At 36.3% G+C, this 24302-nt stretch overlaps 1 protein-coding gene across 1 annotated transcript; it reads right to left on the bottom strand.

Moving 5' to 3' along the window:
- Nucleotides 1-22696: 22696 nt before the first annotated feature.
- Nucleotides 22697-23986, bottom strand: LOC114193386. Its single transcript, XM_028083151.1, has one exon. The coding sequence runs from the start codon at nucleotides 23895-23897 to the stop codon at nucleotides 23301-23303; it is 597 nt and encodes a 198-aa protein (XP_027938952.1). The 5' UTR covers nucleotides 23898-23986; the 3' UTR covers nucleotides 22697-23300.
- Nucleotides 23987-24302: the final 316 nt, after the last annotated feature.

Below are 24302 nucleotides of genomic sequence, written 5' to 3'. Positions count from 1 at the left end.
ATATATATATATATATATATATATATATATATATATATATATGGGTTAAGTATGTTTTTAGTCTCTGAACTTTGATCCAAAATTGGAATTCGTCCCTGGTCGAAACTTTGATAAATTTTGGTCCCTAAACTTTAAAAATGAATGAATATAGTCCTTTTAATCAAATTTTGTAAACTTTTTTTTAGGTTTCAAATACATTTTTCAGTAAATATTGAGCCGAGAATATGTCAAACGGCGTAAACAACCCTAATATTTACTGAGAAATGCGTTCGAAACCTAAAAAAAAGTTAACAAAATTGGGTTAAAAGGACTATATTCATTCATTTTTAAAGTTTAGGGACCGAAATTTATCAAAGTTTCGACCAGGGACGAATTCCAATTTTGGAGCAAAGTTCAGGAACTAAAAACATACTTAACCCTTATGAATAATAAACATTTCACACGTATATGTAGTGATAATATACATTATATAACAGAATAATGGTACGTAGTGATGTTTGAATACTACTTTATGGAGATAATAAACATTTATAAATTTGGATACTAAATTTGTTTGCGGGAGGTTAATAATTAATGTGGACTGATATATATATATCTATAATGTTAAAATATCTTTTTGGTCCCAATTTTCGTCAAATTTTTTCAAATAAATCTTAATTTTGGTTTTGTGTTCAAATAGGTCACAATTTTCGTCAATTTTGTTCAATTGGGTCCTTTTTTGTTAACACCGTTTAAATCATTAACGGCCATGAACAGTGACTGCCACGTGTCACTTCGTGGTTTTTTTGAATTTTTTATTTTATTTTTTTTTGAATTTTTTTGAATTTTTTTTAAATATCCACATGTCAACCCAGTAGTGTGCCACATGTCAAAGTCAATATTCTATATTCAATTTGGTCCCTATATTTGTTATTTTTGTTCAATTAGGTCCCAATTTTTGTTAACATTAACCAATTTGGTCCCTATCGAAGATGTGACCAAATTTAATTTTTATATCAAAGTTATAATGATGTGAATTTTAATATATTATATAAAAATATTTAATAAAAATGTGAAATTTAATATAAAAATTAAATTTGGTTTTAATTTGGAGAGGGACCAAATTGGTTAATGTTAACAAAAATTGGGACCTAATTGAGCAAAAATAACAAATATATGGACTAAATTGAATTTAAAACATTGACTTTGACACGTGGTATGCTACTGGATTGACACGTGGACATTTAAAAAAAAAATTTAAAAATTCAAAAAAAATCAAAAAAACCATGAAGTGACACGTGGCACATTCCTAGGTTGACACATGTACATTTTAAAAAAATTCAAAAAAAATTCAAAAAAATAAAAATAAAAAAAATTCAAAAAAACCACGAAGTGACACGTTACTGTTCATGGCCGTTAATGATTTAAACGGTGTTAGCAAAAAAGGACTCAATTGAACAAAATTGACGAAAATTGGGACCTATTTGACAACAAAACCAAAATTAGGACTTATTTGAAAAAACTTACGAAAATTGGGACCAAAAAGGTATTTTAACCTATCTATAATAACAATATATAAAGGGATTCCCCTTTTTGTGTTTACATTTCAAAATATTAATTTTACCCTTTAAATATAATAATTTATTAAATTTTTAAAAATTGACTGTTACTTTTATAAGTTTTTTATAAAATCTTCTAATATATTTCATTTTATTTTTAATAAATATAAGTTTAGTTTATATATTAACTTAATAACATTACAATATTATCACCTACTAATATAATATCACGTATATTTAAAAAATCATATGCACAAGCGCGCCATATATAAAATCATAGTGTAAATTAATTGCTATCTTTTTCGGATAATTTTGATGGTTAAGCCTTTTGTGAGATTGTTTTTTTTGGTACTAGGCGTTGGAATTTTAATTGGTGCATAGATAAAATGGTTGGTACAACGTGGGGTGCATAATAAAGCATGAAAATGGTTATATTTTATATTTCATGAAATTGAAAAATTTGTATTAAATAGTATATATGTTTTATATATATTATGTTATATATGTGTTAAGCATGATAGATGAAAAAATATTTGAAAGATGATTTTTGATATAATAATAAGATATATATTGGTGTATAGGTTCTTTTATTGTTAAAAAAAAAATGTGTTGTTTGAATTCAATTTTTTTTGTTTTGCTATTTAAGTTTAGTTTTATTGTGGTCGTTTCAAAACTAGAATGTCAATGTTGTTTTAAATTTAACTTGTTGTTGTTATTGTTGTTTTAAGACTAGAATGTTGTTGTTGTTTCAATTTAGTTTTGTTGTTGATATTTACATTTTAGTTTTGCTGCTATTGTTTTTTTATGTTGTTGCCGCTGGTGTTTTTTTATGTTGTTGCCGCTGATTTTTTTATATGTTGTTGTTGTTGTTATTTTAATGTTGCTCCTGTTGTATTTTGTATATGCTGTTGCTTTTTTTTTATGTTGTTGCTGCTATTTTTTTATGTTGTTGTTTTCTTTTATGCTGATGTGTTTTTTCTTTATGTTGTTGTTGTTGTTTATTTGCTGTCGCGGTTGTTTTTCTTTTGCTACTGTGGTTGTTGTTTGTAATTGCAATGTTATTGTCTGTATTATTTGGTGTAGAATTTGTGGGAGTTATATGTTAAAATCTTTAGGTGTAAGGAAATAATACTTAGGTTATGATATGATGTAATTATATGATGAGTTGAGGTATGATTGACCTTGCGATGAGATGATATGTATATGTGTACATACGTGATGTGGCAGTATGAAGTCTTTGATAACTGTAAAGTCAGAATGGTTCTCTTACCCAAAGGACTTTGTTGAGTCAGGGTAAAAGGGTTTCTTTCAACCATGAGTCTTTGGCATGAGCTTAGCAAGAGTGCTCTTACCGAAGGCTTTGTTGAGCGAGTAGTGTTGTTGTTTGTAAGTCTATGGAAAGTAGGGGAATGGACCTTTTCAAGAGGTGTTGTTGCGCAAAAAAGGTAGAGTGGTTTGTTATGAGAGAATAACATACCGTGGATATTACTTGTTGGTAATACGTCGATGAGTACATGTTTTAGTTTTGGGAACATGTGACGGGTTGTTATCTTTGGTGAGATTTACGTGGGGAATACACTATTATATGATGTTTTTTTGTTAGCTCACCCTTGCTTTTATGTGTGTTTGTTTTTGTACGATGATTGTATAATGTGTTATACGAGAACAGATGTTGATGCAGATACTAATGGAGAGACATAGTTGTGAGGAGCCAGGGGAAGGCTTCTTGGGAAGTTTTATGAAAAGATTTTGGAAGTGGTTAATTTTGAATAAGTCAATTGTAATAGTTTGACTAGTTTTGAGTTTTTAAACTTGTAATAAGCTTTGGTTTGGACAACTTAAACCAGTTTGGTTGCTTCCATTAATGCTTTACTTGATAATAAATTTTCATTCGAATGAACATTTTGGAAAGTTGCTTTCAAATAAAAAAAATGTGAAGTATTCCTATTTAATACGATGATATCAAAATTTAATTTTTGAATTTTGGCAATTATAAATTTACACGTGGCATCTCGAAAGAGGGGTTACATCTTCTTCTAGCCACTTGTGGCATCTTTCGGACTAACTTGCACTAGGGTTCCAAATTGTCATTCAATCTGAGCGGCCAGGAGAAGGACCTTGTCAAAGGTCTTTCGGAGCAAGAATTGGTTGACGCCCTATTCGAGCTCAATCTTTGAGCGACGTTGTTGAGCACCAGGGTTAAGGTAATGCTCAAATTAGTTCGGATTCTACTTGCTATAGCAACATACTATGATTATGAAATATGGAAAATGGATGTAAAAACAACTTTTCCTAATATAGAGTTGAGTGTACATGACACAACCTGAAGGTTCCATACCTGCTTCTGATCATAATAAAGTTTGCAAGTTGCAAAGATCCATTTATGGATTAAAGCAAGCTTCTAGAAGTTGGAGCATTCGTTTCAACAACACGATCAAAATGTTTGATTTTGTTAGATGTGAAGAAGAGCCTTATGTATACAAAAAGGACAATGGGAGCATGGTTGTATTTCTGTTACTGTATGTTAATTACATGTTTCTTATCGGAAATGATATATATATATATATATATATATATATATATATATATATGTATGTATGTATGTATGTATATATCGGATTTGCAATGCTATGTAAACAATTCTCCATGAAGGATATGAGAGAAACAACATATATTCTAGGAATAAAGATCTATCAAGATAAATCCAAAAGGCTACTTGGACTCTCCCAATCTATGTACATTGATACCATCCTAAAGAGATATAACATGGATAACTCCAAGAGAGGTTATTTGCCTATAGGAAATGGAGTCACTCTTAGTAGGAAGGATTGTCCTAAGACTACTTAAGAGAGAGAATTCATGAATAGAGTACCATATGCTAGTTTAGTGGGAGCAATCATGTATACTATGACTTGTACACTACCTGATGTTGCTTATGGTGAAATAAGTTGGAAAAGTTCCAAGCAAGCTAATATTGTTGATTCAACTACTGAAGCAGAATACGTTACATCAAGTGAAGTTGTTAAGGAAGTAGTTTGGATCAAAAATTTCTTAACTAAACTTGGTGTAGTTCCTTCGATGAGCAAGCCAGTTACGTTGTTGTGTGACAATAACGGGGCAATCGTTCAAGCACAAGAGCCTATATCGCATCAAAAGACAAAGCATTATTGCAGAAAATATTACATTCTTAGAGAATTTTTTGAACGTGGAGACATTAAGCTATAAAAGGTAGAAAGCAAAATGAATGTTGCATATCCATTCACCAAAGCACTTGGCATAAAAGAGTTTGATGAGCACAAGTAGGAGTTAGGAATGAGATTCATGACTGATTGGCTCTAGTCCAAGTGGAAGATTGTTGGGTTTGAGGTATGCCCTAGATCAAATATGTCATGTTAGTAATAATAAAACTATGTTTATTATTATTCACTTCATTGCCATATTTATTGACTTTATATGATAATGTCCTTAATTAAAATTAAAGACTATTATTATAATAGATGATAGTAATGAGAAATAAGTCTTATATAATTTTAATTTAAATTTTTCTTAACCATAGGATTATTGAGGATAAAACATCATTAACCTGGATAGATCAATATGTGTGTAGTGGTATTTATAAGATAAAGATTAAAATATCTCATTTTTTAAAATTACACATATAAAGGGTACACAGAGAAATATGACCATTGAATTGTCTCAAAGGAGAATTCCTAACGGTTAATATTACCTTTTAATTATCAATGAGAAATTCTTTTGAAGAAATAAATAATTTCCTTAGACTTGAGATTATCATAGAAATTAACAAGTTATTTATTATACTTTAATATTAATCAAGCAAGAATCCATCAACTCTTGGTAATGAGTGTGAGCTCTATATAAATAAAAACCTTGGCCAAGGTATTATGAATGAAAGAAGAAAAGGGTTTCTTAAGTTATTCACATGTATTAATTTATTGGAATTTGACAGTTATATCATATTCTAAAGTTAACATAGAGTTGTAAAAATGCAATGAAATATTATATATATTGATCCTCTGATGGTTCTTAAGTAAACGATACTTCATATTATCCGATCGTTAAGGAGTGTTGCTAGACGTCAAACTTAAATTAGTGAGTTAATTTACTACCAATTTAGTAATGAACCTATGAGGTCACACAATAACAAGTGTTATGATCTTTGTTGGACAAGAAAAATATTATTGATTAAATTATAGGGTTTAATTTTAATTAATTAACATTTTTTAGCGAAATATTATTATATTTTTTCTAGCACCAAAAGTATAATTAATATAAAATCTGAAAATTTATAAATTGATTGGGTAAGACTTGGTCAATAAGATTAATAAGCAAATAAATACTTTTTTTAATATGATTAATAAAAATATCTGATTTGTTACTAAAAGCAACAAATCTAGGGAAAGGTTTAAAAAAAGACATTAAGTGGATGGATTTTCTATTTTGATGAGATGAGATTAAAACCTACGTGTATATGAGACTCTTGTAACGTAAAGAGAATGCACGTTGGCTCTCCTTTAGAAAGAAAAAGGAGGAGTTTCAAAATCTATCTCTCTTGGAAAGAGTTGTTTTGATCATATTACTGAGGTTTCAGTTTTTCACAAATCAAAAGGTTGACACAACAAAGGTCAATCTCGGTATGGATACATGTGTAGGGCTTTCTCAAAACCTAATTAATGTATTTTTTTTTCTTAATTTTTATTTCCTTGGTATCTAGTATGCATGTTTTAGCCAAAAATAGATCCAACAATTTTTGCCATGCATGTTAAGAATTCGATTTATAACCTTAAGTTTGTTATTGGTGAACTGATCCTTAACTAAGCAAATTGCACTCAAGCTATAAAGAAATATGTTAAAATACTCTATGGATCAACGTTTTTGTACCAAAATCTCAAATATGTCCTCGAATTCTTTTTAGTCTCAATTATGTCCATATTTTTGAAAATGCCTAACAATTAGGTTCATTCCGTTAGTACGATGTTAAGGACAGTGGCATAACTTCAACAAAAATTTTAGGGGGGGCAAATTATATTTGTTATATATAAATTATTTTTTCTAGTTAAAAAGAGTTTTCATTTTCTCACATCATTTTCTCTATTCAAAACAAGTACTCATAACGATAGAATCCAAAAAATATGACAATAATATATATAAAAGAGTAGCATAAAGTTTATCATCAACAATAATATATTAAAAAAAAGCAAAAGCATTTCCAAATTCATTATATATAACTTTAAGAACCTTGTAGAGTTGTTTTTCATTTTCTTCAATTTTTGGATTCTCATCAAGTTTCTCAAGTTTATATGACATAGATATACTTTTTTCATCTTCATCACAAGCCTTCTACTTGAAAAAAAGTCAATTATTTTACTCTTTACCATAATTTTTTTAATATAAATTTGTCACCTCTCACTTATTTAGAAAAATATTAAATTATGAATATCCTAAATATTAAATTATGAATATCCTAAATTACTTTAGAGATTCTTAATCTTGTTCTTCCCTTACATAACTTCAAAACCTAAAATAGTTCTATCTACACAAAGAAGAGTTTGATCAACAATTAGAGTATGATTTTATGATCTCTAATAGATAGAGATATGCCTAGAGCGTAAAAAAGGCACATATTGCTTCAAAAAAGAAAAGAGTAAAAAATGAATTTACTCGAAAGAAGAAACTGTTTCGTCCAAAATGTTTCTTAACTCCTCAATTTTTGCCTGGTGCAATTTGATTTTAAAAATAATAAGAAATTGATGATGAAAATTGAGATGAAAATAAAAGAAGAGAAAAAGATGGAGACACGAAAAAAAGAAAAACCAAATAAAGAAATAAAAGAAATTATAATAAAGAGGAAAAATATGATTTTTAAATTTAAAAAAGGTTTTTTTAAACTAAATTAATATAAATAAAATAATCATATATAAAATATTTTTAAAAATATATAGAAAATTAGAAAAAGAAGGTGTTGGGGGAGTCATGGCTCCCCTATGTCAACACTATGTTCCGCCTCTAGTTAAGAATGTGTCACGTGTCAACTCCTTATTTTTTTGAATTTTTTTATTTTGTTATTATTATTTATTTATGCCACATGTCACATTAGTATTGTGGCATGTGTCAATTCAGTATGGTGAGACGTGTTAAGTCATTGTCTGAATCTCAATTTGGTTCATATATTTGTTATTTTGATTCCATTTTAGTCCATAATTTTTAAAAAATTTTCCAATTCCATCCCCTCCAAATTAAGACCAAATTTAACTTTTATATAAATATTATAATAATATTTTTATTAAAATTTATATTTTTATTAAATATTTTAACAATATTAAGTTTATTTAAATTTATATTTTATATTAAACTTTAATTATATATATATATATATATATATATATATATATATATATATATATATATATATATATATATATATATATATATATATATATAAAATAGCCTTCTTCTATCAAAATATCATATGAACGATGAGACTCTTTAGCCAAATTCCTTCCTTCGTTGCCTTGCAATAGTCATATATTCTACATCAAAGATTACTATACATGAGAAAATTTTATTAAAGTTCCCTCCTCTCTGAATATGCCCTTTAGGCACTATAGATAAAGAACAATTAACAAAGAATGGTTCACCATTTAACATTAGTTATTCAAGTGTACCATATTTTACTATTGTGAATGGTTGTTGAGCAGATGTTGCAGTAGTTGGGTCATCAAATCCTTAGCATAAAACACTTTGCAGTTAGGCCACCTAATTGGTTGGTCGTAAAACACTTTTTGTTTCCATCATTTGTTTGCAAACTACCATATGTTATTTTCTTGGTTCTCATCATAACTATCTTTCAGATAACGTTTACAAAAGTTTAAAACCAAGCAAATATCTAATTTCTCAACGGGGAAGACTTTAATTTTAACAAATATTAGGAAGAAGAAAAAAAATGAAGATAAAAGATTTTGAACTAGGAGAGAACTCTACACAAAAAATCATAAATGTCAAACCTATCATGCCAACCTTAAAACCTTCCGATTACTCATATCAGACGAACAAAATATAGGTGACATTGGTTCGATTGTAAGTTTGTGGATACACTCATTTTACAAAATAGTAACTATATTTTTTTTAAAAATAAAATCATATTACTTTTTTGTAATATTTTCACGCTTATATATAATATATAAAATCATATATAGTAAAGAGAGACGACAATATTTTTTGTTTTGTCATCTCGTGGATCATACTTTGTTATAATTAAAGTATATCCTTTGGAATATGTAATTTTTATGTTTAAATTAAGATGATATATGTTCTTGCCACACTGATTCCGATGTTACACCGAGAATAATACAGCAAGAGCCACTCGAGAAAAAAGTATATATCTCTCTCTCTTCTTTCGTCCCCTCTTATACCGCCTTGCCTTCGTGTACCAAAGAATATTCCCACTATCCGAGTTGGTTCTGCGTCATCGGGATCGCCTATCGTGATGGTACTCTCCCCGAGCTTCCCGGGGTCATGCTGTCATGGTTTGACTACTGGAATGTACAAGAAATGGATCGTTTGATATCCTCAATTGGGCCGATTGACTTGGGCCCATAGGTCGGGTAGGACTCGGGTGCGCCTAGCCATTACACTAACCCTCCGAGCTTTTGGACAATTTATTGGGCAAGAAGGTCGCAACACTCTCCCTGCGCGCGTGAGTCGCTGTCTTTTCCATTTATTTACTCCAGAGCTAATAAATGAGTGCCACGTGGTCCATGTTCTAGAAGTTTTCAACTGCTAGAAGAAACTTCAAGCTTTTCCCTCTCAAACGACAACATTTTACGACCGCGTCCCTTCATTTTCTCTTCTCCCTTTCTTACGCTCTTCCTCTTCCACTTCTTCTGTTGCCGCTCGCGCTGCCACGCCCCTCTTTATCAGTATAGTGTTTGCTCTGTTTTCTTCAAGGTATTTTATTTTCCTTCTTATTTCTTGCATTTTCACTTGTATTGGGTTTGTCTGTTTGTAAAAAGTCTGATCTTCGAGGTTTTACCATGACAATCCCTGACTGAGGTTTTGAATGAGTAATGTCGAGTCAATCTAAAATGCTTACTTTAACTATAAAGCCGTTTAGTTTTAAGCCGCATTTTGGTAGTTTCCAAAGGTTATTTGCCCTAGTGGGTGGTTTTCCAGTTTTGACTTTCTGAGCGGTTTTTCTGAGTAGTTTTCCGGTTGTTTCTGGCTGTGCGAGGGGATCCCTAGGTTGGAGTGCTTGATTAGAGTTTGGGTGAGCTGATGACGACTTATGACGAGTTATGTTCTTGGGTGTCTTTAGAACTCCATCGAGAGGTGTCAGGCTTTAACTCTGATCAAGTGATAGATCGGTTCCGTCAAGGGCAAAGATTATGTCAGAGTAATGACGTAGACGTTACTGTGGTTCGCTGTGGATTAGATGAGCCCGTATGTGCCGATATTGAGGCTGATTCGGCTTCAGGGCACTTCTGTTTTTTCTACTCTACCTTATTCTCTAAAGTTGGTCTAAGGTTACCCTTGAATTCTTTTGAGAAAACCCTGCTAACCGAGTTGAACGTAGCCCCTGCACAACTCCATCCTAACAGTTGGGCTTTCATCCGAGCTTTCCACATCCTTTGTACACATTTTGGGGTGGTTCCGAGCGTAAATGTATTTCTTTACTTTTTTGAGATGAAGAAGTCAACAAAAAAGGTGTGGTCCTCTGTGAGTGGTGTGGAGGGTAGAGGTCTCCTAACTCTGTTTCAATCATCCTATAAAAACTTTAAAGGTTCCTTTCTGAAAACTCAAGCATCACCCCAAAAACCCGACTTGCTTGAAGGTTTTCCCTTATACTGGACTCAGCATCCGAACCTTGTCGGGGCGAGACAACTCGGAGATCTCGAACCGCAAGAGCGGGAGCATTGCTTGTTGTTGGAGCAGTTGAAAACCATATTTGAAACTAAACAAGTACTGAGCTATGAATACTAGCCAGCTAACCTCAAGCTTTACATCGGTTTGTTTTCGGAAAATTGATTTCTTTGTTTGTTTGTCATTGCACTCCCTAACTTTTGTTATACTCTTGTAGAGTCGAGAATAGGCATGTCCAAACAGGATCTGGCGAGGCGTCTGAAGAGTATCCGTGCACCCCTTCTTCCCCGACCAGCTGTTGGCGAGGTTTCTACTCGAGTGACCGAAACTCTGCGGATTCCTTCAGATGAAGAGGAGACTGTATCTAAATCAGGGTTAAAACGCCGCAGGAGAGGGTCGGTAACCCGAGTTCCCACCGAAGCAATAGCGACGTCATCCCAATCCTGACCTGAGCAGGCAACCTCGTCCATTGGACCACTACACCTCGAGGGATCAAGTAGTGGTGGCCAAAGTTTTTGGGACTCGTCCTATCAACAAGTGTCGCATTCTTTAGCGCATAATGTGTTTGAAGGTGACCTGCAGTGCCTGCTGAATCAAGATCTCTCCTCAGTTCAAGAAGACATTTGTGCCTTTCTTCATAAGGCTGAGGTGTCCACCATCGCTTTGTGCAAAAAATTGAACCAGATGAGTGTAACTGAAGAGAAGAAAACCAAATAGATTTCTGCTGCAAAAATGGAGATAGCTAGGCTAAATGCCGAGCTTGTTGAGTATGAGAGTTTGAAGAGAAAACTAAAAGAGGAAGAGGCGAGGTCGGCGGAGCTCGGAGTTGCACTGAAAGAGGCAGTGAGGAAATCTGATGAAATTTAGGCTCGACTTCGTCAACTAGGAGTGGACGCTGAAGAGAAAGAGAAGTCCTGGCGGGAGCAAGAGGAGAAGATGGCGAATGAGGCTGCTACCACATATGGGATAGGATTTGAAGCCGCTTTGGAGCAGGTTCAGCTTTTGTGCCCTACCGCCGACCTCTCTGGTGTGAATGCCGAGAAAATCGTGATTGATGGAAACTTGGTGGATGGTTGAAGGACTTCGACCTATATTTAATGGAGAAACGAAAAGTGAACTTTTCATATAATGACATTTTACCTATTTTGATGAACATCTGTTGCTTTGCTACTTGCTGAGATTCATTTGCTTATTGCATTTTTGTTCCTGATTCTCGACTATGTTCTGATAGCGTAACCCCCAAGTCGAGAGAGATTTTTTGCTCTTCCTGAGGCCGATCTTAGGTAGTCGTTGCCTTAGCAGTTTTCTATTGGCCCTAAGCTGAGCTTAGGTAGTCGCTTTAAGCGGCTCTTCACCGCCCCTAAGCCGAGCTTAGGTAGTCGCTTTAAGCGGCTCTTCACCGCCCCTAAGCCGAGCTTAGCAGAGCTTAGGTAGTTGTTTTAAGCGGCTCTTCACCGCCCCTAAGCCGATTTAAGCGGCTCTTCACCGTCCCTAAGCCGAGCTTAGGTAGTCGCTTTAAGCGGCTCTTCACCGCCCCTAAGCCGAGCTTAGGTTGTCGCTTTAAGCGGCTCTTCAACGCCCCTAAGCCGAGCTTAGGTAGTCGCTTTAAGCGGCTCTTCACCGCCCCTAAGCCGAGCTTAGGTAGTTGCTTTAAGCGGCTCTTCACCGCCCTAAGCCGAGCTTAGGTATTTTAATGAATATAGATAAATAAACCAATAGTCAGGAACAAAATTTAATTTTTATTTAAGGGATGTCCTGACCTCGTTAAAAAACCCTCATGTTCCTTAAGAGGGAAAAAGAGTGCCAGGGGTACATAAATGACTAGTTAAAGTAAAAACGAAGATTCACCACATTCCATGTTTGGGGGATTTCCAGTCCATCCAATGTTTCCAGTGTGTAGGCGCCATTCGCGAGCACCTGCTTAATGCAAAAAGGTCCCGTCCATTTTGGAGAGAGCTTATCCTCGATTTGCAGGGTATGTGCCCTTCTCAAGACGAGATCGGATTTTATGAAGGAGCGAGGAACTACCTTGGTTTTGAATCTGGACTCTACTCGCATCTTTATCGCCTCACTGGTGACTTTTGCTGCCTCTTTGACCTCATCTATCATGTCCAGGTTTGCTCTTGTGCCTTCCTCAGTGAGGGCGGTGGAGAAAGTCCTAACCCGGAAGGAAGGTTGTTCGATCTCCAAAGGAAGAACTGCGTCCGTACCATAAACCAAGCTGAAAGGAGTTTCACGCGTTGTAGACTACGGAGTGGTATGGTAGGCTAGTAAAATCCCGGGTAATTCTTCTGGCCAGTCGGATTTTACTGTTGTTATGCGGTGACGTAGTGCCCTCAAAATCACCCGATTCGCAACTTCGGCCTGGCCTTTAGTTTGTGGATGTTCCACTGAGGTAAATACCTGACGCACTCCCCAACCTTTGCAGGCAGCTCAGACATTCGACGCGGTGAATTGCATCCCATTATTAGAGATTAATCGGTGTGAGACCCCGAATCGGCAGATGATTCTTTTCTATAAAAAGGCCTTTATCGTATTTGCCGAGATGGTTGCTACTGGTTCGGCCTCGATCCACTTTGTGAAATATTCGATAGCTACTATCAAGAACTTCCGTTGTCTGGTAGCCATTGAAAATGGGCCTAAGATGTCAATGCCCCAAGTGTGAAAAGGCCATGGAGTGCTTATAGACTGTAGCTCTTCTGGTGGGGTGCGATGGACATCGGTGTGTAACTGGCATTGGGACCATTTTTTAACGTGCTCTTGACAATCATTTTTAAGAGTTGGCCAGTAATATCCTGCGCAAGACTCTGAGGGACAGCACCCTGCCGCCTACATGGCTTCCACATATACCTTCATGAAGCTCGGACATCAACTGTCTGCCGACCTCGGGCGTTACACAGATGAGCAAAGGTCGGCTGAACCCTCTTCGGAAGAGCTTTCCGTCTATTAAGGTGTATCTAGCAGCGTTCCTTCTTATTATCTGAGTCGCCGCCTGATCGTTGGGAAGATGCCCATCTGCTAAATATGTGATATAAGGAGTCAACCAAGAGCTTGATTGCTCATGTCCTATTGTTATGACGCTAAGTGTGCAGACTTTCACATCAGATCCTACATCGGATACTCTGGGTGTCACCAATGTCTCGCGTATCACTGATCTTTGTCTGCCTGGGCGTGAAAAATTGGCTAATTTGGATAGAAGGTCCGCGCGCGAATTCTGCTCTCGTGGCACATGCATCAACTTGAAGGAGTAGAAGTGATCAGCCAATGCTCGGACAAACTCTAGATACCGAGCTAACAATGGGTCTTTTGCCTGATACTCTCCTGACACTTGTCCTGTGACCAACAAGGAGTCACTTTTTGCCAAAAGGTTCTGAATTCCGAGCTCCTATGCGAGCAGCATTCCAGCTATGAGGGCCTCATATTCTGCTTGATTGTTGCTAGCTCGGAAGGCGAAATGAAGTGACTGCTCGATTAAGGCCCCCTGTGGGTCTTCCAAGATGATTCCTGCCCCACTTCCTTTTGAGTTCGTCGCTCCGTCGACCGATAATATCCATCTTGTGGCTACCTCCTCTTTCTCCATCGGTGATGGTGTCAACTCGGCCAAAACATCCGATAGGACCTGGGCCTTGATCGGGCCACAAGGTTCAAACGAAATGTCATACTCGGAGAGCTCAATGGCCCATTTCGCGAGTCAACCTAAGACTTCGATCTTCTGAAGGATCTGTTTTATGGGCTGATCAGTCATTACCGAGACTAAATGTGCCTGAAAATAGTGGCGTAATCTGCGTGTTGAAAAGATCACAGCCAGCGCAACCTTTTCAATCTTCTGATATCTGACTTCGGCTCCTCGGAGTGTCTTGCTGACAAAATAAATTGGTTTCTGATCCTCCTTTTGATCTTGCATTAGAGCGACGCTTATGGCTCGGTTAGTGACAGTTACGTATAACTTTAGTGGCTTCCCATGGATGGGCCAACATAAAATCGGTGGGCAGCTCAAATGCTCTTTGCGTTGTTGAAACGCCATTTGACACTCATCCGTCCACTGGAAACCTTTTCCCTTGCGGAGACACTCGAAGTAGGGATGCCCATGATCTCCGGATCGTGGTAGGAAACGAGACAGGGCTGCGATTCTTCCTGTCAGCCTCTGTACTTCCTTCACATTGGTAGGACTTCTCATGTTCATGATTGTTGAACACTTATCTGGATTGGCTTCGATTCCCCTTTCGGTAAGCAGAAAACCTAAGAATTTTCCTGCCTTCACTCCGAAAACGCATTTGTCTGGGTTGAGCTTCAGACCATACTTATTGACAGTTGCAAGAAGCTCCTCCAAGTCGGCCGCGTGTGTATCGGTCGTACTAGATGCGACCACCATGTCATCCACATATGCTTGAACCTTTTGCTTGGATAATGGCTTGACAATCCGATCCATCAAGCGCTGGTAGGTGGCTCCAGCGTTCTTAAGGCCAAAAGGCATGACCCTATAGCAATAAGTAGCTGCTTCACCCATGAATGCTATTTTTTCTTCGTCCTCCGGGTGCATGCCGATTTGATTATATCCCGAGTAGGCATCCATAAAGCTAAGGAGACCACAACCCGAGACATTGTCGACCAACATGTCGATGTTGGGCAAGGGATAGGAATCCTTTGGGCAAGCACTGTTCAAATCAGAAAAATCAACGGACATCCGCCACTTTCCATTTGACTTGCGCACCATGACCACATTCGCCAACCATTCTGGGTACTAGATCTCCCGTATATGTCCCGCTGAGAGGAGCTTTGTGGTTTCCTCCCTAACTGCTGCCAATTTTTCCGGCGCCATCTTTCTTCTGCGCTGCACTCGGGCTTTAGCGTTTGGATCAACGTTGAGCCGATGGGTGATCACACTGGGGTCTATGCCCACCATATCTCGTGCACACCATGCAAAAGAGCTACTGTTTTTCTGAAGGACTCCAATAAGCTCAGCTCGGACCGATGTACCCAGACCTCCCCCGATCTTGACCTTCTTGTCGTCGCCCAAGCTAACTTCTTCCACTTCTCCCACTGGCTGGGGTCTTTTGTCCTCCACACCTACTCGGGGGTCGAAATTTGCAAAACTCTTTTCTTGTGAGCCATATAAGGAGAGAACATACATGGACCTTCTGACCTTCAGACTATTTTCATAGCATTTTCTCGCTACTGTCTGGTCAATCCTCAATGTGGCAACTCGCCCTGTATCTGTTGGGAACTTCACCTTTAGGTGAGAAGTCAACACAACCGCTTCAAATCGGTTCAGGGACGGTCGTCCGAGGAGAATGTTGTATGACGAAGGTGCCCTCACGACTATATATCGTACAGTTATCGTCTTCGCGGCCTCTCCATCCAAGAAGGTCGTTCGTAAATCTGTATATCCTCTGACTTCAACAGTGTCTCCCGCAAATCCGACCAGAACTCCGTCGAATGGTCGAAGCTGGTCTAGTGGCACTCCTAATCCGATGAACGCGTCCCAAAATAATACATCTGCCGAACTCCCCCTGATCCACCAGGACCCGGTGGACCCATCGCCCCATGGCGATGACAAAAACTACCACTAGATCATCTTCATGTGCGACAACGTCACTCCGATCTTCTTCACTAAACGAGATAGCGGTTGCGGACCTACGTGGTTAAATGGCTGAAGTCATCACCACGCTTCGTGCGTATCTTTTTCTGCTCGCGGAGGTTACCCCTCCTCCTGAAAATCCGCCCGCTATGGTGTTCAAGTCTGCGAAAACGGGCGACACGTGCTCGTACTTTTATTTAGATTGACTCCCTTCTCGCGTCTGTTTTCCTCCGAGGGATTCTCCTCTCAACCTTTGTAACTGGTTGGCCAAAGTGACACACTGCTCGATATGAGGCCCATATGTCCAATGGAACTCACACCATTCTTTGATGTCTCTACCGAGGATCTTGCTGGTTGGATCCGGCCATTTAAGGGCTTTTGAAATGTCCTTATTCGCCAGAGCTTCTGTCTGAGCCCCGACTCTCGTAGGATTCTGCTTAGATCCCGCTCCCCGATCGAATTTGGAGAGTGAAGCACTAGCGACATAAGGCGAGTACCTTTTGTCTGTTCTTTTGAGAAAATGGGCATCGTTGGTGCGCCGAACATCACGCGTCTTGACATCACCATTCGCACGTTTTTCCTGACGACGTTTCTGCCTCATTACGTCCTCGGCTTCTATGTGTGTGGTGGCTCGAGATCGGATTTCCGACAAAGACAAAGCTGGGATCCTGACAAGGGACTCGCTAAATGTGTTAGCACGCAAACCCTTCACGAATGCATCCACTAAAATTTCCTCGTTTGGACTCGAGATGCTGGTACACGCATCACAAAAATGGTTCAAGTATTCCTTCAGCGTCTCATCAGGATTCTGCCTTAGGTCAAAAAGGTCAGCCATTTTAGGCAATTTGCTTCTGTTGGCGGCAAATCTCTCCACAAATGTTCGGGCGAACACAGTGAAGGATGAAATTGAGGAGCGAGGCAAACTGCCAAACCATTTTAAAGTCGTGCCTGCTAATGTTTCCACAAACACTTTACATCGCATCGCGTCATTACCTCCTGAGACCAACATCTGTGCATTGAACACCTTAAAGTGTGCTTCAGGGTCCGAGTTCCCTGTGAAAGAGGGAATCTTTGGGATGATGAAATGTTGAGGGACAATCTCGGCCATGATGGTGGCGGAGAGTGGGTAGCCTTCCTCCGGCATAACGAGCTCTGTCCGCCTGCCTCTTTCTTGCTCCTCCCTTGTCTGCATGCGCCTCAAGAGGTCGCCATTCACACGCTGGAAAGCATCCTGTCCTCGTATTGTCTCATCCATCTGCCTTCTGGTTTTTGCCACTTCCCGGCGTGCTGCTAGATTGTCAGCATTAGCCTCCTCTGCACGTCGATGAGCATCCTCGGCTCTTTGTCGGATGAGTTCGTTTTCCCGTCTTAATTCCATTATTTGCTGTAAGAGCTCCCTGGCGGTTGGCTCTGAAGGGGCATCTTGCGCATGATTTGTCTGATAGTCAGACCCTTGTTCCGGACTTTGGACCATCGTATCTTAGATCGTTCTTTGGGGTCGGGGGAATCTCTTTTACATGACCCCACGGTGGACGCCAAAATGTTCTTGCCGCACTGATTCCGATGTGACACCGAGAATAATACAGCAAGAGCCACTCCAGAAAAAAGTATATATCTCTCTCCCTTCTTTCGTCCCCCCTTATACCGCCTTGCCTTCGTGTACCAAAGAATATGCCCACTATCCGAGTTGGTTCCGCATCATGGGGGATCACCTATCGTGATGGTACTCTCCCCAAGCTTCCCGGGGTCATGCTGTCATGGTTTGACTACTGGAATGTACAGGAAATGGATCGTTTGATATCCTCAATTGGGCCGATTCACTTGGGCCCATAGGTCGGGTAGGACTCGGGTGCGCCTGGCCATTACAATATCTTTAATTTTTGTCTTATATTAATTGTTTATTTTTGTATTTGAGGATTATTTGATCCTACTTAAAATTTGATATATTTATTTTAGAGTATGTATTTATTTTTATTTAACTGTGATAAAAAAATTATATCCATATGATAAGGATATATTTTCATTTATCTATTAATATGTGTATTGTTATATTTTTAATTAGTCTATAAGATAAGTTTTATTCTAAATACATCAAGGTCCTACTTATTATTTTTGAAAAAAATAGATTTTACACCGAATTAGTATACCGGTTCTAATCCATCAGATATAATAAATGGTGCGATGGTAGATTCATAAATATGAGAAGTTTTTCTATACGGTTGTAGATAGACCATAATTATTTTCTATACTTGTTGGAGCCTAAATCGTTGAAAATTTAATTTTTAAATTCAAAATGAATTTTTCTATACCTTTCAGAGCTTTTCTCTTTTGTTTGTCTTCATTCTTGTTCTCTCTCATGCTCTCACATTCTCCTCCTTACTATCGCCTTCATTCTCGTTCTCTCTCATGCTCTCACATTCTCCTCCTTACTCTTTTGAAAGACATTGTTGTTCTTGGCATTTAAGTCATGTTTTAGGCAATATAAAAAGTTGTTTTTAGTTGCAACCTTTTCTTTTGGAAGAATGTAAATGATGAAAACGTATACATCTTTGTATGCTTGTTGGGCAGCAAATATTATAATATCTTGTCAAATAGTTTTACACTATTATTTGGAATGTTACAAAATATCTCTTTTAACATTTTTTTATAGGTAGAGTTAATTTATTTTTACCTTAGTTGTAATACTATTTACATGTTAGTGAAACTTTATGCAAAAACTTAAATAATGTGTCAACCAAAAAAGTATTAGGGATTTGATGAAAAGTTTGTTATATATGAGACTTATTGACCTTTCCATGAATTTTGTTCACATTTTTTTAACTTAATTATTCTATACAATATTTATATCATTGAATCCAAGAGTGTCATCTATAAGTTTAACATGTTTACGTAGAAACTTGGTTAAATTACTCTTTTGGTCTTTTTATTTATCAAGTAGTGTCAAATTGGTTCTCTAGCTTTTCTTTTCTCAATTTGGTCTTTATTTTTTGGTTTAATTATGCCTTTGGTCCCTATTTTGGAGTCAAAATCTCAAAATGGTACCCAAATTTTTGAAAGTCTCGAAATGGTCCCCTTTTTTGTTGAAACGTCTCACGTTTGCCCTTTCCGTTAAGTCAAGGTTGACGTCGTTAGAGGGAGTGCCACGTGTCAGTTTCTCGATTTTTTAACTTTTTTTATTAATTTTTTTTTGAATTTTTATTTTATTTTTTATTTTTTATTTTTGAATTTTTTAAAAAAAATAAAAAAATTGTCACGTGTCAAGCTGTCATCGTGCCACGTGGCTGTGACAGTGACATGTGACATATTACGCCACGTGTCATTTTCTTAGTCTCAATTTGGTCCCTTTATTTTAATTTGTCTCAATTTAGTCTCAATTTTTGAAAAAATAAGCAATTTTGTCCCTCTTCAAATTGAAACAAAATTTAATTTTATATAAATGTTATACAAATATTTTTATTAAATTTGATATTTTTATTATACATTTTTAACATAGCTAAGTTTATTTAAAATTATGTTTGACATTCAACTTTACTTAAAAAAAATTTCAAATTTTAAATTTATATGTATTTTATTGTAACATGAACTGGTTAATTTATGATTTTTTTTCTATTAACATTATTTTCTATTAACAACTTTTACACCATTTTAAATAAAGTTCAATGTAAAATATTAATTAAATGAACATAATTTGGTTAAAAATATTTACTTGAAATATCAATTTTTATGGAAATATTTGTGTACATTTATATAGAAATTAAATTTGATTTCAATTTGGAGAGAGACAAAATTGCTAAGTTTTACAAAATTTGGAACTAAATTGAGACAAATTAAAATAAAGGGACCAAATTAAGACTAAGAAAATGACACATGGCATAATATGACACGTGTCACTGCCACGTGGCACGATGACAACTTGACACGTGGCAATTTTTTGATTTTTTAAAAAAATTCAAAAATAAAATAAAAAATAAAATAAAAATTCAAAAAAAATAATAATAAAAAAAGTCATAAAATCGAGGAACTGACACGTGGCACTCCCTTTAACGGCGTCAACCTTGACTTAACGGAAAGGGCAAACGTGAGACGTTTCAACAAAAAAGGGGACCATTTTGAGACTTTTAAAAACTTGGGTACCATTTTGAGATTTTGACTCCAAAATGGGGACCAAAGGCATAATTAAACCTTATTTTTTTAAAAAATGATTCAATTTGGTCATTGCCATCAATATTGACCAAACAGTGTTAAAGTCAACGCTACGTGTCAATTCATGATTTTTTAATTTTTTTTTTTGTTTTTTAAACATGTCACTTCACAGTTTGCCATGGTAGCTTATTTAGTTTGAGTTTTGAGATGATGAAAGAAAATATTTGATTTATGTTATGCTGCTAAGGATTTCTATGTGTTACTTTTGAATGTGTAGTTACTATAAGTGATATATGTTTGGTGAGATAAGTAAATTGTTGAGAATTAGTGCAATAGAAAATGTATGATGATTGAGAAATGTAGGAGTGATTGTTTTGAGTGCTGAAATATTATATTTGCATTGTTTTTTTTTTCTATGATCTGGATTTGGCATTTGGCAACCCTTCTACGCACTGGGTAAAAATGTTTACAATTGTTGGCAGAGAGCTCTAGTGAAGCTTACATTGGGCGGTGCCTAGATGGCACCATAATGTTGACAGTGAGTCACCGACATTGTCTCAATCATGCTAGGGGAAAAGCCTTACAGAAAGTTATCTGTTTTGGAACGTTGGGCGGTGGGACTTTTCGCTAGGTGGCAATCCTAACTTAATTTTTTTTTAAAATAAGTAATCTTAGAACCTTGCCAGAAGTAGTAATGTAATGTTGAGTTTCATTAACTATTTTCATAGGAAAATACTACCGTGTAGGGTGCTAAAGTGTATTGAATAGTACTTTGAGGTGATACTATCTTGACTCAAATACTATTTCACTCATATGATATTTAGGTGGTGTGAGTCGAAGGATATTCCACATAACAAATAATACAGTATAAAAGAGTATCACAATTTATATAATAATTTAGTTTAAGTCCAAAACATGAATCCAAAATTCTAAACACTAAACCAAAAAAAATAAAAAATGTCAATAATAATATTTTTTAGGCTTAAATACCTTTTTGGTCCTCATTTTCGTAGTGTTTGTTGCGGATGGTCCTCATTTTGACAGAATGTTTAAAATGGTCTTCATTTTTACCGAATGTTTAAAATGGTCCTCATATTTACCGAATGTTTAAAATGGTCCTTATTTTCGCAATTCGTGTTTTATTTGGTCATTTTCTGTAACGCCGTTTAAATGATTAACGGAACATTGTACAAATGGCATGTATTAGGGTGTGTTACGTGTACTGTACAGGTGTGGTAATTAGATATTTGGGGTTAAATAAGTGAGCTAGGGTTTTGGTAAGGAATGTTTGGATAGTTGGTGAGTTTTGGCAATATTGTTCCTTCATTCTCAATTGGTGTTGCTACAATCTTCTTCTTCCTGCAATCTCATTATATAGGTATGTTACGATCCCAATCTTCTTCCTTTACCTCTAGTTGTAATTGTTGGAGACAACCGTGTTGTATCACTTCGTGCATTGTTGGTAGTTCGAGAAATGGTTGAAACGGCGTGCCATATGTACAGTACACGTAACACACCCTAATACAAACTGTGCCACTCTGTTAATGATTTAAACGGCGTTATAGAAAAGGACCAAATAAAACACGAATTGCGAAAATGAGGACCATTTTAAACATTCAGTACAAATGAGGACCATTTTAAACATTTTGTCAAAATGAGAATCATCCGCAAAAAACACTACGAAAATGAGGACAAAAAATGTATTTAAACCTATTTTTTAAAAGAAATAACTTATTTTTATTTTTATTCTATTTATCACCTTTTTCACTTAATTAGCTTTCTCATTTTATTTCTCTCAACTAATCTTATTATAATAGTTTAAATATATAAATCTATTATGCTAGTTTTCAAATTGCAGGTAAAGTGTCATCTTCTCCTTCTACCACCTCATTTTCTTTGCTTTCTAGAATCTAGTAATATTGTAGTACTTTTCGTGTGAGAACTGTCACGTTATTTTTCCCTACCATTCAATTACATCGTACCTTTTCATGTGAACTGAACAAACATATGCAAAAAAGTAAAAAAAAGTGTTTATTCAATAAAAGCATGAAATTACAATGGAGCGTACTTAAAAGAATAGGAAATGAGTAGGTCTTAAAAAAAACTTTACTTTTACTTCCAAAGTTTAAAAATAAAATAAATATAATTAAGAAATTATTATTTAGAATTGTGAAGTAGATACTTTTAAGAATAAGGATATTTTCAATTTAAATTTTGTTAACTTTTTCTTATAATTTTGGATGACATCTTTTTTAAAATAAAAATAAATAAAAAAATGAAAAAGTAATTTAGGATGACATCTTCTTTAAAATAAATAAAAATAAAAAGAATAAAAGAATGAAAACATTTAAAAGATGTCATTTTTATTTCGATTTTTATTTCGAAAGAAAAGGTTGTCAAATTTAAATAATGCCATTTTTTTCATATAATTATTTGATAATTATAATATTCAATTTAACTAGTTTCCTCTGTCTCACAAAAGATTATTGTAACATTAAATCAATATATGTATGTTTATTGGTTAATTACTCACATAAATAGTTAGATTTTCTTTTTCTTCTTTCCACTTTTCAGATTCTTGTTAAAATATTTTTTAAATATCCGCTTTTAAAATGTTGAATGTAGCTCCACCATCAAAGCCCCTGCACCAAACAGCTGCACAACTAAACTTGCAATTAAATAAATATTGCAAATAATAAAAAATTAAAAATAAAAATATACCTTGCACCAAACACAAAGCAACTGGACAAAGATAACGGAGAGTCAACGGAAACAGCAGCGGCCACGAAACCACCACACAGATGACACGAAAACTCCACACAGAACATTAATGGTATCCATGGCACCCACAAGCATAACAAACTCGTCAATTCCATTTGTTAATTCGAATTCTGAAAATTGAAATTTTGCAAATCAGAGTCTGTGAATAGAGGTTATTAGCCTTTATTTTTTTTAGTGTAAATTTGGTTGCGTTTTAATTGAAAATAAAATTGTCCAAAATTCTCCTTCCATAGCAAATGTTATGTACAATAACCAATTCTTCGAGTCCAACTTCTTAGATCTATGCAAAAAAGGGCGACGCAGCCGGTGAATCCTCCTAGTGCGGCGATGAATCCTCCTAGTGCGGCGGCGATTCAAAACCTGTAATGAGAGAGATAAGAAATTTACAGATCCTCTTCCGATTTGGACATGATCGAGAGACGACTCGGTCTCGGTTCGAACGCGGATCTTCTCCTCTGTTGATGCGAGGAAGGACGAATCAACGCGGTGAGAGCGCGTTTCACCCACTCACCTTCGACGCCTCCGATTCTGACGAGCGAGTTCTTCATAGCGGAACGACGCATGTTGAGCCGGTTTGAGGGAAACGAACCGGCGGATGTGTGGTTGTGACTGTTCTTGTGGAGGCTGCAGCGGAACGAACCGGGATGATTGGTAGGGGAACACATACACGTTTTCTTCTGAACCGTAACGTGGCGGTGGTGCTTCTTGACGATTACGTGGCTCGACACGGTCCGGCTCGGGGAGATGGATCGGTCGAGGGCAAACCGGACGGAGGGAGATGGCGCCGTGCTGATTACGTTAACACGCGTCGGGGAAGTTGAACGGTGCGGCATGTGCGAGTGAGAATTGTCGAAGAAGCTTGAAGAAGACGAGCGAAACGGTGCGTTTGACGTTGAATAAGAACAGAATTTGGTAGAATGTGAGAGAGAAGAACGAAGCACTGGTCCACTAGATTTTGTTGTTCTGGAAGAACTCGCCATTCATAAGCAACAAAAGAAAACAGAGAGAAAAAAGGCAAAAAGGACTTTTCGTATTCTTCTTCTTCTAAGTCCCCTTTGAGGAGTTGGTTCGGCAAACCTAGCGACTCTCAGAGGCTTCTCTTATAGTCTTTAACGCACGGTTCGCACTCGTCATTAACTTCTCTTTTGGAGGCTTTTTCGTAATTGACCAACTTAACCATGGTTAAATGAGTTTAGGTAACGATGTGAAACTGGAACCGTTGATCTTTACTAGGAGGTTTCCTCGAGTGCCACGTGGACCATAACAACTAAGGTTAATGCCGTGATGATGGGTTAATGAAGAGTTAACTAACCGCAGTCAACCATTTCCCTACCATTTTTGAATAATCTTCCACACGATGAAGAGGCGTTTATACTTGACCATGT

This window comes from Vigna unguiculata, chromosome 8, assembly GCF_004118075.2.
Source record: "Vigna unguiculata cultivar IT97K-499-35 chromosome 8, ASM411807v1, whole genome shotgun sequence".
NCBI classification, from domain to species: Eukaryota; Viridiplantae; Streptophyta; class Magnoliopsida; order Fabales; family Fabaceae; genus Vigna; species Vigna unguiculata.
Note: the sequence above shows the minus strand (reverse complement) of the source record. Positions and strands in the feature narration are given on the sequence as shown.

What these genes read in the sequence shown, in the direction of transcription:
- LOC114193386 (XM_028083151.1), bottom strand. Translation starts at nt 23,897, where the DNA reads ATGGCGAGTTCTTCCAGAACAACAAAATCTAGTGGACCAGTGCTTCGT.